The sequence below is a fragment of the Chiloscyllium plagiosum genome, chromosome 2 (genome assembly GCF_004010195.1).
Source record: "Chiloscyllium plagiosum isolate BGI_BamShark_2017 chromosome 2, ASM401019v2, whole genome shotgun sequence".
In the NCBI taxonomy this organism is placed as follows: Eukaryota; Metazoa; Chordata; class Chondrichthyes; order Orectolobiformes; family Hemiscylliidae; genus Chiloscyllium; species Chiloscyllium plagiosum.
In genome coordinates this window covers 104,021,343-104,035,259 of record NC_057711.1, presented here as the reverse complement: position 1 = coordinate 104,035,259, position 13,917 = coordinate 104,021,343, and the positions used below count along the sequence as shown (strand labels likewise).

Genomic DNA, 13,917 nt, shown 5'->3' with positions numbered 1-13,917 from the left:
ACAGGGACTTTGGAGAGGAAGGGAAACACAACTATTACTATTGAGTAAATTGAAGCTTTTTAAAGACGGGACATGTAATTAATGCTGCATGTTCAATGTCCAAAACAAACTGACACTATAACACAAAAAACTAGAACTTCCGTTTATTAGCTCAGTCAGCGATCTTACATTCATTTTCCATGACATGGCTGACTGTATGTTAGCTAAGACCTAAACAATAGATGCATCATGTCATGTAATATCAGGACCATTTGCATATCGCTGTGGCTAATGTTTATGGATCTCTATTGGCCTGGAGGAGCAGTAGGGCCCTCATCCTAACCAAGAGAAAGAGCACAAGACTGCCTCGCTGCATCTTGACCCGGTTTAAAAAGAAAACTCATTTCTCATATTAAAGGGAACATGGCAAATCCCAAGTATAGGCCAGTTACCAATATAGTCTTGGGAAAGAAGGGGTCAGGACTTTCCAAACAACAAAATCAAAAATATCTGTATTGGCTATCAAGACAACTTGGCTTCAGATCACTGTAGAGGAACCTGATCTCATTCCTTGTTCCAATTGTGTTTACCAGGGATTAATTAAAAACTCAACTTCTAAATTCACATTAATCCCGTGAACCAATTACAACACAAAACGAATGGCAGTTACTCAACTACAGTTTAAAAACTACTACACAAACTACACCAATCCTGCTCTAACCTTGCATGTTTGATTTGCCCAGTCACTGAAACTAAACAAAAACAAGTGCAAAGGTCATTTAACTAATGGTACAAGGTAGTACAACAGAATTATCACAGGTTTACTATGCAGAGAAAGAAGAAACATTCATTTCCTTATTAAATCTCTCAAATGACAAAAGCCAGTCAAAATATGGAGTGTTCTAGCCTCACTTCTAGACTTCAGCACGTAACCTAGGCTGACATTTGATACAGTGATGGATATTTCAAGTAAGAAGGTGAAATTAAGGCCTGGTTGCTTGTTTAGATGCCCACCCCACCCCATATCTGAAAAACAGAAAACAATTAATTCAACATTTCTTCCAGCAGCCAAAAAAACCCAAAGATCTACTGATCTTTCGTCAAATTACTCTTTGAATAGTGTCAAGCTCAAAAGTGACCCAAAAATACTCTCAAAATGATACAACATGAGTTAATTTTGCATTTAAATGTCAATCCAGATTACTTGTTTTCATCTTTATCTAGGGGCTTGGCTTCAAATTACAACCTTTGATACAAAAGATGAAAAACCAATGAAAGTACTGGACAACCAAGTTTTTTTTAAATTTGAAACATCATGTAAACCTCAGCTTTATTACATATAATTATAGGAATATATTGGTAGATTTAGTTTACAACATTATAAATACAGAATCAGTCTAAAGATTAAAGACTGTACCTCAAATTATAAAAGTCATATTTAATGGAATATTTTGGAGCACTATAGTTCATGTATAAAAATCCCAGATGTTTGTTCTTCCTTATTATTGAAATGATTTTTAAAGGATCTTGCACATTTTCCCGGATAACATCTTCTGCTGAGCTATACGTCAGCCCTGGAGGTAAAATCATTCTCATGCATGAACTTGTCCGGCACAGAGGGATGGGTTGTTTTGGTGGTGGAGGAGATGGCCGTACACATATGTCTAGGTCAGCCTGTGTAAGTTAAATAATGTATTTAGAATTAAAATCATTACATTCAATGGCAAAGGCATCAATCTCATTTTGAATATCTTTAGGCTAATACTTAACCGATTCTGTTATGACGAAGGAACAAGTTAGTCTTAACTTAGAAATCCTAATAATTGCATGGGAGCACAGAACCTAAACATCGCTACAAAGAAACTCACAGTTTAAGCTTTTTGGATTACATTCATCAGAGCTGACACAAAGAATCAAATTTGCAAGAGAACTCCAAGTTACACAACATTAAGAGATGGTACTGATTAGTTGGCATGGTTTGCATGGGGATGTCAATTTTAGCTGAAAAAACTCAATCCAGATACTTATTAGTCAGGATGTTGCCATGGAATCAGCAGGTATCAGCAGTCTGCGTGAAGTTTCCCTGGATAGAAAGGTGCAATGTGTGAACACATTTGTTTGCCTACATAATATATACAAATATCTTCTAGGATGCACAAATGCATCAAACAACAAACCCAACAGATCATGGTAAATTGGTTTCCCAGTGTAGTTCCTAGCAATCAAGATTATATATCAATATTTAAATAATATTTAGTCAACAGTTATGGAAACAATCAATCCTTTTTGCATTATCTATGATAGCACCTTGATCAGTCCGGGACTACCTGCTTTTTCAGAGTTTGTTCAGCAGAGTAGGGGCGGCACGGTGGCACAGTGGTTAGCACTGCTGCCTCGCAGCGCTAGAGACCTGGGTTCAAGTCCCACCTCAGGCAACTGTCTGTGTGGAGTTTGCACATCTCCCCGTGTCTGCGTGGGTTTCCTCCAGGTGCGCCAGTGTCCTCCCACAGTCCAAAAATGTGCAGGTTAGGTGAATTGGCCATGCTAAATTGTCCATAGTGTTAGGTGAAGGGGTAAATGTAGGGGAATGGGTCTGGGTGGGTTGCTCTTCGGAGGGTTGGTGTGGACTTGTTGGACCGAACGGCCTGTTTCCACACTAAGTAATCTAATCTAATCTTCTAGAAAATAAAATTGACACAGTTAGAAGTTCCTGCTACATCTCTCTGCTAACCATGGTGCCCAAATAAAAATAAATCAGCACTCTCTTCCAACACTGAGTAAATTGGTGTTCCTTAAGTTTGGTTTCTTGCATGTTGGTCTTTATGAATCAGAAATTAAACTTTTTGTCTCTTAGTAGCCATGTTTTCATGAAAAGTTCCAGTTATCTTTCCACTGAAGCTATAATCAATAAAGTCAAATATTTAAACGCATCTGTGGGCACCCCTCTACATTAAAATAATTAAGTGATTTTGTTATAAATATTTACTAGTTATATTTTCTCAGTAAATAAGTTATTTAGCACATATACCCCAAAATGCATACAAAGAATGAAATTTACAATAAATATATTACTTCAAAGCAAAATTTAACATTAGCCTTTCACAATTCCAATATAATTCAATTTTCTGGTTTTTTAACAATCCAGGGATTTTTTTTCTCATCCAGATAATAATAGAAGTTTTAAAGTAGTAAAGTTTGATGATTTATTTCTCAAGGCCTATCATTCAGATATTTTGTTGTTTTAAGGAAGGGAGGAGAGGAAGGACTACTAGACCAAACTAGAACCCCCATCAAAATATTTTAAGGTAGCCTCGACCCTAACTTTGCCTTTTATAAAAGGCAAATGTAAAGTGCTGTGCTTCAGATGTAATTTGATTGTTCAAACTACTTGGCATTGAGCAAAATACAATTTACTCAAACACTATAGTTAAAAACAACAGAAGAGCTTAACTCTACTGGAAAGATTAACAGAATAATAGATACAGTAACTGTTACTATTTAACTGTGCCAATATAGTAACATCCCAGAAACACACCTCTTGGCAAAAAGGCAAATTCACATGCAATACCAGCAGTAGGAAGAGAACCCCCAACTTCTAGAAGGAGGGGGAAAATAGCTTCTACTTCTTTAAAAGTCCAGCAGCTTCTGCTGAATCTAAAAGCTATAAAAAAGTAGAATTCCTCGTCTGAGAGAGCTGGCCACACCCATCCAGGCTGCTTCTACTGTTCCAACTTTCTTTAAAAAAAAAGGCCTCACATGCCATTTACATTACTGCAGACTGCTCTTCACCTCTCATCCAATCTCCCTCTTAAAAGAAACCAGGAAAAAAAAACACCTCTTAAAGCCACAGCATTATCACAACTGAATGAATGATTCCATTATCACAGAAATCACATAACACCAGGTTATAGTCCAACAGGTTTATTTGGAAGCATCAGTTTTCAGAGCGCTGCTCCTTCAGGTGGCTGTGGAGAATAAGAGTCTAAGACACAGAATTCATAGCAAAAATGTACAGTGTGATGTAACTGAAATAATATATTGAAAAGGACCTGGATTGTTTATTAACTGTCTCATCTTTTAGAATGACCGTGTTGGTTTCAGTTCTTTCATATGCAAATTGCAAAACCTTTTTTAAAAAGTTACATTCTCAAGTGAACTTTAACAATTAGTGTCATGTCAGCCCAGATAATGTATTGAAGGTGTTAGCTCCCTGTGTGAGGCTGTCTATGCCACATTGGTCAAACTGATTCTAATCTAAAAAATTGATTTACAGAATCTTAAATGAATTCATGCAGATTTTGAGAAAAGTAAAACGTAATCCTGCAAGTACAATACACCCCACAAACTTGTACGTGTGCATGGGTGAGACAGGGCGCGAGGCAGGCAGAGCGCGAGGCAGGCAGAGCGCGAGGCAGGCAGAGCGCGAGGCAGGCAGAGAGCGAGGCAGGCAGAGAGCGAGGCAGGCAGAGAGCGAGGCAGGCAGAGAGCGACACAGACAGATTACTGTGACAACGTTGTCTGGTATTATCTTGAAAGCCGGGCAGTTCACTATGAACAACGATCTGTTTGAGGTTTGGTGGCTGTTGAAAGGCAAGAAATGGAGGTGTGGGGAAAGTCTCGGCGAGATGCTCATCCTCATTGATAATGTGTTGCAGGCTGCGAAGAACATGGGGTATTTTTCGGCTCCTGGGAAGTACTGGACAACAAAAGGTATCCTGTCAGTTGCAGCTCTTGTCTGTCTCCTGAGGAGGTTATTACGGTTCCTCATTGTGGCATGGAACTGGTGGTCGACGAGTTGAGCATCGTACCCCGTTCTTGTGAGGTCATCCCTGAGTACTTCCATATGCCCATCACGTTCCTCCTCATCTGAACAGATCCTGCGTATGGCTTGTCCATAGGGGAAGGCTGTTTTAATATGTTTCAGGTGGAAGCTGGAGAAGTGTAGCATCGTGAGTTTGTCCGTGGATTTGTGGTAGATTGAGGTGCTGAGGTGCCCATCCTTGATGGAGATGCATGTGTCCAAGAACAAGATAGATACTAAAGAGCAGTCCATGGTGAGTTTGATGGTGGGATGAAACTCGTTGATATCACACAGACAGACAGCCACACACAGACACACTCCTATAGACACATACACTCCCACACACCCTCTCACAGACGTTAACCCCTTTATACACTCACACACTTGTAGTTGCAGAATTACATTTTACTTTTCTCAAAAACTGCAAGAAGCTACGCAATATTCTGTAAATCTGTTTTTTAGATTAGAATCAGTCTGACCATTGTGGTACAGACAGTCTCACAGGGAGCTAACATCTTCAATACATTATCTAGGCCAAGATGACACCAAAGTTCACTTGAGAATGTAACTTTCAAAAAACATTTTGCGACTTACATATGAAAGAACTGAAACCAACAAGATCATTCTAAAAGATGAGAGACTTAAACAATCCAGGTCTCTTTCAATATATAATTTCAGTTACATCACTGTAAACTTTTGCTATAAATTGTGTCTTACAATCTTATTCTCCACAACCACCTGATGAAGGAGCAGTGCTCTGAAAGCTAATGCTTCCAAATAAACCTATTGGACTATAACCTGGTGTTGTGTGATTTTTAACTTCGTGCACGCCAGCCTAACACTGGCTTCTCCAAATCTATTGTCACATGTATTGACAATGATCAACTTAACGAATATCCATAACCCTTCTGCCACCTCTTTGTTGCCGCCAGTGCCAGGCCCAACCAACAAAACTGCTGTTCCTAGGGAGATATCTTTCACCACTGGGCTTATCACCGACATCAACTCCACTAATGTAGCAGCCAATACTGGGTCTTGTGCTCACCCCTTCACCAGCCACATCCTTGATGCTGTTTCCAGAATCCTGCTCTGGGCTCACCAGCAGTCGCCAAGCTGCAGACTCCAGCAAAGCTATTTTCCTTCCACTTTGCTTGTCAATACTAATGCTGTTGGTGCCACGATACCGAGCTCTCCGCAGAAGTTAAGTAGAAGCAAAAACTAAAGAGAAAAAAGCCAGAAAGAAAGAAGAAAAAGAAAAGCAAACAGAGTGGATGAGCCCTGGGCACAGGAGCCCATTGGCTGCCAACTCTGTTGTCTTCATCTTGATAAACGTAGAAGTCAAATTCTGACCTTTGGTCTAAATATCCTTAAATTTTGTTTTAATATATACCTTGTGTTAGCTTTGGAAGGTGGATTAAGAGGAACAGTCCAGTGAGTCTTTTTCATAATTAGAACATTACAGCACAGTACAGGTCCTTCGGCCCTCGGTGTTGCACCGACCTGTCATACCAATCTGAAGCCCATCTAACCTACACTATTCCATGTACGTCCTTATGCTTGTCCAATGACGTCTTAAATGTACTTAAAGTTGGCGAATCTACTACCGTTGCAGGCAAAGCATTCCATACCCTTACTACTCTCTGAGTAAAGAAACTACCTCTGACATCTGTCCTATATCTATCACCCCTCAATTTAAAGCTATGCCCCCTCATGCTCGCCATCACCATTCCTGGAAAAAGGGTCTCTAACTAACCCTCTGATTATCTTATATGTCTCTATTAAGTCACCTCTCAACATTCTTCTCTCTAATGAAAACAGCCTTAAGCCCCTCAGCCTTTCCTCGTAAGACCTACCCTCCATACCAGGCAACATCCTAGTAAATCTCCTCTGCACCCTTTCCAAAGCTTCCACATCCTTCTTATAATGCAGTGACCAGAATTGTACACAATACTCCAAGTGCGGTCGCACCAGAGTTTTGTACAGCTGTAGCATAACCTCCTGGTTCCGGAACTCGATCCCTCTATTAATAAAAGCTAAAACACTGTATGCCTTCTTAACAACCCTGTCAACCTGGGTGGCAACTTTCAAGGATCTGCGTACCTGGACACCGAGATCTCTCTGCTCATCTACACTACCAAGAATCTTACCATTAGCCCAGTACTTTGCATTCCGGTTACTCCGACCAAAGTGAATCACTTCACACTTGTTCACATTAAACTCCATTTGCCACCTCTCAGTCCAGCTCTGCAGCTTATCTATGTCTCTCTGTAACCCACAGCATCTTTGGTCACTATCCACAACTCCACCAACCTTAAAATCGTCTGCAAATTTACTAACCCACCCCCTAAGCCCTCATCCAGGTAGTTTATAAAAATGACAAACAGCAGTGACCCAATACCGACCATTCTGGTACACCACTGGTAACTGGACTCCAGGATGAACATTTCCCACCAATCACCACCCTCTGTCTTCTTTCAGCAAGCCAATTACTGATCCAAACTGCTATATCTCCCACAATCCCATTCCTCCGCATTTTGTACAATAGTCTACTGTGGGGAACCTTATCAAACGCCTTGCTGAAATCCATATACACCACATCAACCGGTTTACTCTCATCTACCTGTTTGGTCACCTTCGCAAAGAACTCTAAGGTTTGTGAGGCGCAGTACCCTTCACAAAATCGTGCTAACTATCCTAATCAAATTATTCTTTTCCACATGATTATAAATCCTATCTCTTATAACCTTTTCCAACACTTTACCAACAACTGAAGTAAGGCTCACTGGTCTATAATTACCAGGATTGTCTCTACTTCCCTTCTTGAACAGGGGAACCACATTTGTTATTCTCCAGTCTTCTGGCACTATTCCTGTAGACAATGACGATTTAAAGATCAATGCCAAAGATCGACAATCTCCTCCCTGGCTTCCCAGAGGATCCTAGGATAAATCCCATCTGGCCCAGGGGACTTATCTATTTTCACACTCTGTTCTTTTCTCATTTAAATGTCAGAAATATTAGTAGATACGATAGGTCACCCAATCCCTGTTGAGTTCAGGATTATGACAAGTAATCAATATCAATGCCCAATTCGGCAGTTCCAAAGACCATTTCAACACCTCTAAAATATTATTCCAGTACAAGTCATCCCTAATTTTTTAAAAGCAAAATGTAGACATCAGAAAGTTGATTTTTCCATGAGTTCATTTAAATTTTTTTAAAAAGTGCATGCCCAGAATCTTCAAATAAAGATAAACGTCTGTTAAATTTTTATTCTACTCAGTTCTCAAACTAGACTATGCAGATGGGGGAGCATTAAACAAAGACTTTGGTGTTTTCTAAAAGGTAAGAGGGGAATATGACAGATGTGTGGCCCTTATTATGTATTGGAAGTGCATTAAGCAAGACGACTGTTCTCCTGGCAGCAGATATATCTAGGTCAGCTATATGAGAAGGAGTGCAACTTACTAAAGGAAATTGTTCAGTCAAGTACATATTGTTAATTTTTTTCAAACCTGTTTCTTCTTCACATCAGCTGATAGTTTTGGTAACCGTTGGATAGGCTGGATGCTTAAATCTAAAGACTCAGGTCGTGCCCGCTTTGATGGCTGCCATCCTGATTTTATCAGTTGCTCTCTATTCTTTGCAAAGATATATTCTGGCTGTTTTTTGTCTTGGTACCTCTTGAGGATAGGCTGTCAATACATGAAAGGAATTTTTTTTATTAGTGATAGGAAAATGAACCAAAATTCATAGTGAAGAAACATCAGTTCAGTAAATTATATTAAAACTCGATGTATAAACCATAATAATATAAGCCTGAGATTAGAAATAACTTGAAAGAATTTGTATTTCAACATTACCTTATAACCAATTATTAGTGAACCCACATATTGCTGCAAGATTTCTGCCTACTAGCAACATTCCCATGTGACCTTCTATGTCATCCTGAGTAGTCAGATTAAAGTTTCCATTTCATTCCTCAATAGAAAGATAGCACTTCCAAAGTGCACAGCTACCTCACTAACACACCAAATCAATTCCCAGGAAATACAACCTCATGCAGAGTTCAAACATGCAAGTTATGAAGTAAAAAGTGCAATGTAAACCAAATTGGCTCAATGGGCTGAAGGGCTTTGACTGTATTGCATGATTCTATTAAATATTTGCTTCTACTTTGGTGACTGGAATTTTTGTAATTGTTAGATCTCATACTTTTCAATGAGAGTCCAAGTCACTAGGTGGTTTCAGGAAACCTTTATTTTCGATACAGCTTCATTTCTCCAGAGCAATAAGACACGCAAAAAGCTTCAAAATGTCTTAACTTATACAGTGCAAGTTCCACCCTATGTACATACTTATTTTTAGTCTATTTGGACATGTAATGACACCTACAGGGCACATGGGCCTTGAGCCCAGTAGCCACAGGTAAGGATGCTACACCACAAGACCCAGATGTCCTAAGTGTAACCTAATAGTGAAACCTAAACATACTTTCAAAAAATTAAACAGGTTGGTATGACAAATGATATGACACACCTCAGGAACAGCTGAGACTTGAATCCAGGGCTTATGTCTCAGAGATACAGACACTACCACAGTGCCACAACAGCCCAAGTTCAATATTTTTAGAAAAAGATAATCATTAAAAGACCATAAGAACATAATGAATCGGAACAGGAGTAGGCTGCTCATCTGCTCAAACCTGCTTTGCCATTCAATAGGATCATGGCTAATCTGACATTCCTCACATCCATTTTCATAGCTTTTCCCATTTTGCTTCCCCTTCCAAGATGAACTACTTCATATTTTCCAATTTTTATTCATTTGCCAAGTTTTAATCCACTTAACCTATTAATATCTCTCAATAATTTTGTATCCCTCTCACAACCTGCCTTTCCAACTATTTGTGTGTTGTCTGTAAATTTGGCTAAAATATATTCATGTCCTTTCTCCAAATCATTAAAATATATTGTAAACATGGGCAGTCACAGCATTGATCCCTGTCCAACCCTACATGTAACCAAATCTAAAACAGAACAGTATACCCACACCCATTGTTTCCTGGCCATTAGCCAATTCACCATCTATGCCAATATACCACCTCCAACACTATGGGTTCTTATGACCTCACCTTTTGTCATATGCCTTCTGGAAGTCCAAATACAACATATCTACTGATTCTTCTCTAACTACTCTGGTCAAGATTTCCTCAAAAAATTCTAAGTTAGTCAGACAGGATTTTGCTTTCATGTTGCCATGCTAACTATGCTTGATTAGATATGATTTTCCAAATGTTGTACTATTACTTTCTTAATAATTGATTCCAAAATTTGCCAACACTAGATGTTAGGCTAATCTACAGTTATCTGCTTTCTGCCTCCCTCTTTTTGAAAAAGGATGTTACATTGGCAGCTTTCCAATTATGACACTTTTCCAAAATCCAAGGATTTCTGGAAAATTACAACAAATGCATCAAATATCTAGACAGATACTTCTTTTAGGATCCTCAAATGCAAGACATCAGGCTCAGAAGACTTGTATCCCTTTAGCCCAAACTATCTTCCACAGTGAAGAGTGATGCAAAATCTGTTTAACTCCTCTTGTTTTTGTGTTCCCCATAACCGATTCCTAAAGTTCATTTTCTACAGGACCTACATACACTGAGCTCTCTTTCACATTTTATACACTTAAAGAATTACTGTCAATTGTTATAGTCCTTGCTAATTTGTCCTTATAGTTTAATTTCTCACTATTTATTTAGCCCTCCTTTCCTGAACTCTGAATTTATTCCAGTCTTAAGGGTGATCACTAACTTTTACTTCCTTATATGCTTTTTTTTTCAATGTAATACTCTCCCTAACTTCTTTGGTTAGTCACCTCCTTCAATGTCTGCCACTGCTTCCTTATTGTCATTCCTTTTAAGTTATCGTCCCAGTTCATTTTAACTCATTCTACCCTTATTTTGTTGCAATGCCCTTGATTCAAGTTAAACACAGTTGTTTCCAAACTATACTTTAATTACTGAATTAAATATTAAACCCTATCATGTTATGATCACTACTTGCTCAGGGATCTTTTTCTGAGGTCATTTACTAAACCTGCTCCATTACCCATTACCAAATCCAAGATAGTCTGCTCCCTAAATGGTTCGATGACATATTGTTCTTGGGTCCTACCGCCCATCTGCAGCCAGGCAACAAACCAGTTCTCCCTGCTCAACTGTCCACCTCCACAATACACCCTAGCCCACCACTTCTCCTTCCTCCTCCTCAATTTATCTCCCTTACACCCTTCTCCAAATTCAAATTCAAATTCAATCTCCCATCCCACTTCCCAGCCCACATCCCTCCTACAACTCCTCACCCCCACCACACACCACATCCCTTGCCCCCTCCTCCCCTTTTGCTTCGAGTCATCCAGACAGCCCTCCACCACACCACCTCCCTTCCCTGCTCCACTGTTCCAAACGCTGTCCCATCTGAACTTAATAAAGAGAGGGTCCCCCTTATGCTCACTTTCCACCCAATCTATTCATCCAACGTATCATCCTCGAACACTTCTGCAAACTCCAACTAGACCCCACCACCAAGAACGTCTTACCCTCCCCACCCCTTCTCTGCCTTCCACAAGGACCATTCCCTTCACCAATCCTTGGTTGGTGTCACCCTCCCGAGCCCCTCTCTGACATGTCCATCCTTGGTCTCCTCCATAGCCACCATTAATCAGACCGCACATCGCAGGAACAACAGCTCATTCTCCCCTTGGGTAGCGTGTAGCCCAGAGAACTCAATACTCTCCAATTTCAAATAGCCTTTCTAATCCATACCCTGACTCTCTTTCCAGCCCCATCTCCTCCCTTCCATCTCTTCAACCAACCCCTCCTTCCAGCTACCAACCAGATTCAGTCCTCCTATCAAACTACCAGGTCATACCGATCACCTGTATTCACCCATCACCACGACCACGCCCCTCTCCCCATCCATAACCCTTCCCCTTCTTCCCCCTCTTCCCCCACCACTTTATCTGCAACTCCTCCTACCCCCACGTCCATTCCTGAAGAATGGTTATACCCGAAACATTGGACTTCTCCACCTCCTGAGGCTGCCTGGCTTACTGTGCTCTTCCAGCCTTCCCTGCTTGTCTACCCAGGAAATTCTGGCAATTTTTTCTACTTTGGACACAATTGGCAAACCAAAATGTAAATTACCACATACTTAGCTGGATTAAATGTAAATAGATTAATTATCAATTCTTTACTTAATCACTCCTTTAATTTTTAAAAGCCAATTTGATAAACGTAAGACTACTTGCTGGCCATATATCACCAGAAGATGCTCATAATTTCTTGATATATGCAATTGATGAGCAAGGCACCCTGCTGGCAATTTACATATGAAAAGAAATCATTTAGCATCAATTGATGAGCAATGTACGATTTATTTAATGGCAAGAAATCCTGAGTTAAACAAATTTCTGACAACACTCTATTGTTACAGTGTCCCAAAATGCAGTACTTTTGTGACTTACGCCATTTTGGACTACCTACCATTTGTGAATCTAGAGTAGATTCTAGATTCTGTTTACATTGGCCATTTTCAGTGCCCAACATTACACAAATGAATTTTATCATGAAACGTGCAGTCTAGGACAGCTGCCGAATGCAAATAATAAATACAAATGGACAAGGTAAAATTATATAAATGCTATAAGGTTGACTATTGCACAAAAATAAAAATGTCATTTTTTTTTAAACAATTCCAGTTTCCAAACAGCCAGAGATGTTAAACACATATTGTTTAGTTTAACATATATATGGATAGTATGATTCTGTAGGTGGATAAAGCATTTGAATGCATGGCTTGTCATTATACCTTTAGAAGAATTGCAAAGGGTGAAGAAAAGACTAAAGACAAGTGTTGCAAGCATGAAGGACTTTCGTTAAGTGACGAGATTGGAGAAGCTAGTGTTAAAAGAAGGTTGAGAGGAGATTCACAGAGTTTTTCCCTCCCACTGTCTGTGACTCACCTCCTGTCATTCATTCCACTACTTCTATCCACTTGATACTCCCTTCCCCATCAACTCTACTCCCAACATTCCTACTCCCTGGCATCCACTCTGCTGCTCACTTCCCAGTTTCCCCATCCACACCCCAACTCACACAGACAAATCCCATTTGATCCCTCACACCCTTGTCATCTAGTCCACTGCTCCACCACACTCCCCATTGTCCATTCTCTCTTACTCACCACTGTTCCCTCTCACACCCATCATTTATTCCAGTTCTCTCAAACTTCCCATCTGTTCTGCCATCCACTCCCAGGTGGGGAGAAAATGGCAAAAGAAATGGGGAAAAACAGTGAAAGGAATAAGTTCAAAGAAGCAAAGAGAAAGGTGGGGGTGGAGGTGGGGGTGGGTAGCAATTAGCAAAACAAGGGGAAGCCACAACATTTTTGGGGGCAAAGCAGGAAATGTAGCCTGAGTGAAGAGAAGTAAAGGGGGAAGCAGTAATAGGAGAATGGAAATGGTGGTGAGCTGGGGAGCAGCAGAGAGCGAAGGAAAACAGACAGAGAGGGAAGAAGAAAACTTTACTGTCTTTGCTCAACTTCCACCATCCTTAATATTGACTTGAGTACTTCCGTAAGTGATGTCACAGATATTGACACTGTCAGTTGCAGGCCTCTGTCGTTGCAGAGTCAGCAAACACACCCTTCACTCTTACATGAATAACAAAATGAATTGGCGCCTACCAATGGTTGCAGTTGAACGCGCTGCTCCCGTGCTATTCTTTTTTCCCGTGCTTTTGTATTCTGGGTAAACTTCAAAGCAAGTGGATTTGGAGTGGATCGTTTTGGTGCTGTGGAGATTAGTCTCGATTGCAACTCTGAAGGATCAATGTCTAAATTTGGAGGAGTAACAGTGTCTCCAACTTCCTTCCTTTTCCTTTTAATGTTTGGCGGCACACATGCTGATGTATCAGGAAGGTGAAAGCTTTTGGACTGCAAAAATAAAGGCGAAATATCGTAAAATAAATTCAACTGCAATCAACATTTAAATAGCCTGTATATTTCTTTTCATTAAAAAATGGAAATTATAAAGTCTTAAGGCAAAAAGTTTTAAGTATACATTTAGTGGGG

General features: G+C 40.0%; 1 protein-coding gene across 1 annotated transcript in view; it reads right to left on the bottom strand.

The window, feature by feature from the left end:
- The window catches only part of dnah6 (dynein, axonemal, heavy chain 6), a 341,236-nt gene that overhangs the window by 287,844 nt on the left and 39,475 nt on the right, over positions 1–13,917 (bottom strand). The window contains exons 3-5 of the mRNA XM_043705917.1: positions 13,531–13,779; positions 8,296–8,475; positions 1,397–1,653 (exon numbers count right to left, since the gene is read on the bottom strand). Coding sequence (XP_043561852.1) covers positions 1,397–1,653; positions 8,296–8,475; positions 13,531–13,779 — 686 coding nt within the window. The remainder of the gene's footprint in view (positions 1–1,396; positions 1,654–8,295; positions 8,476–13,530; positions 13,780–13,917) is intronic.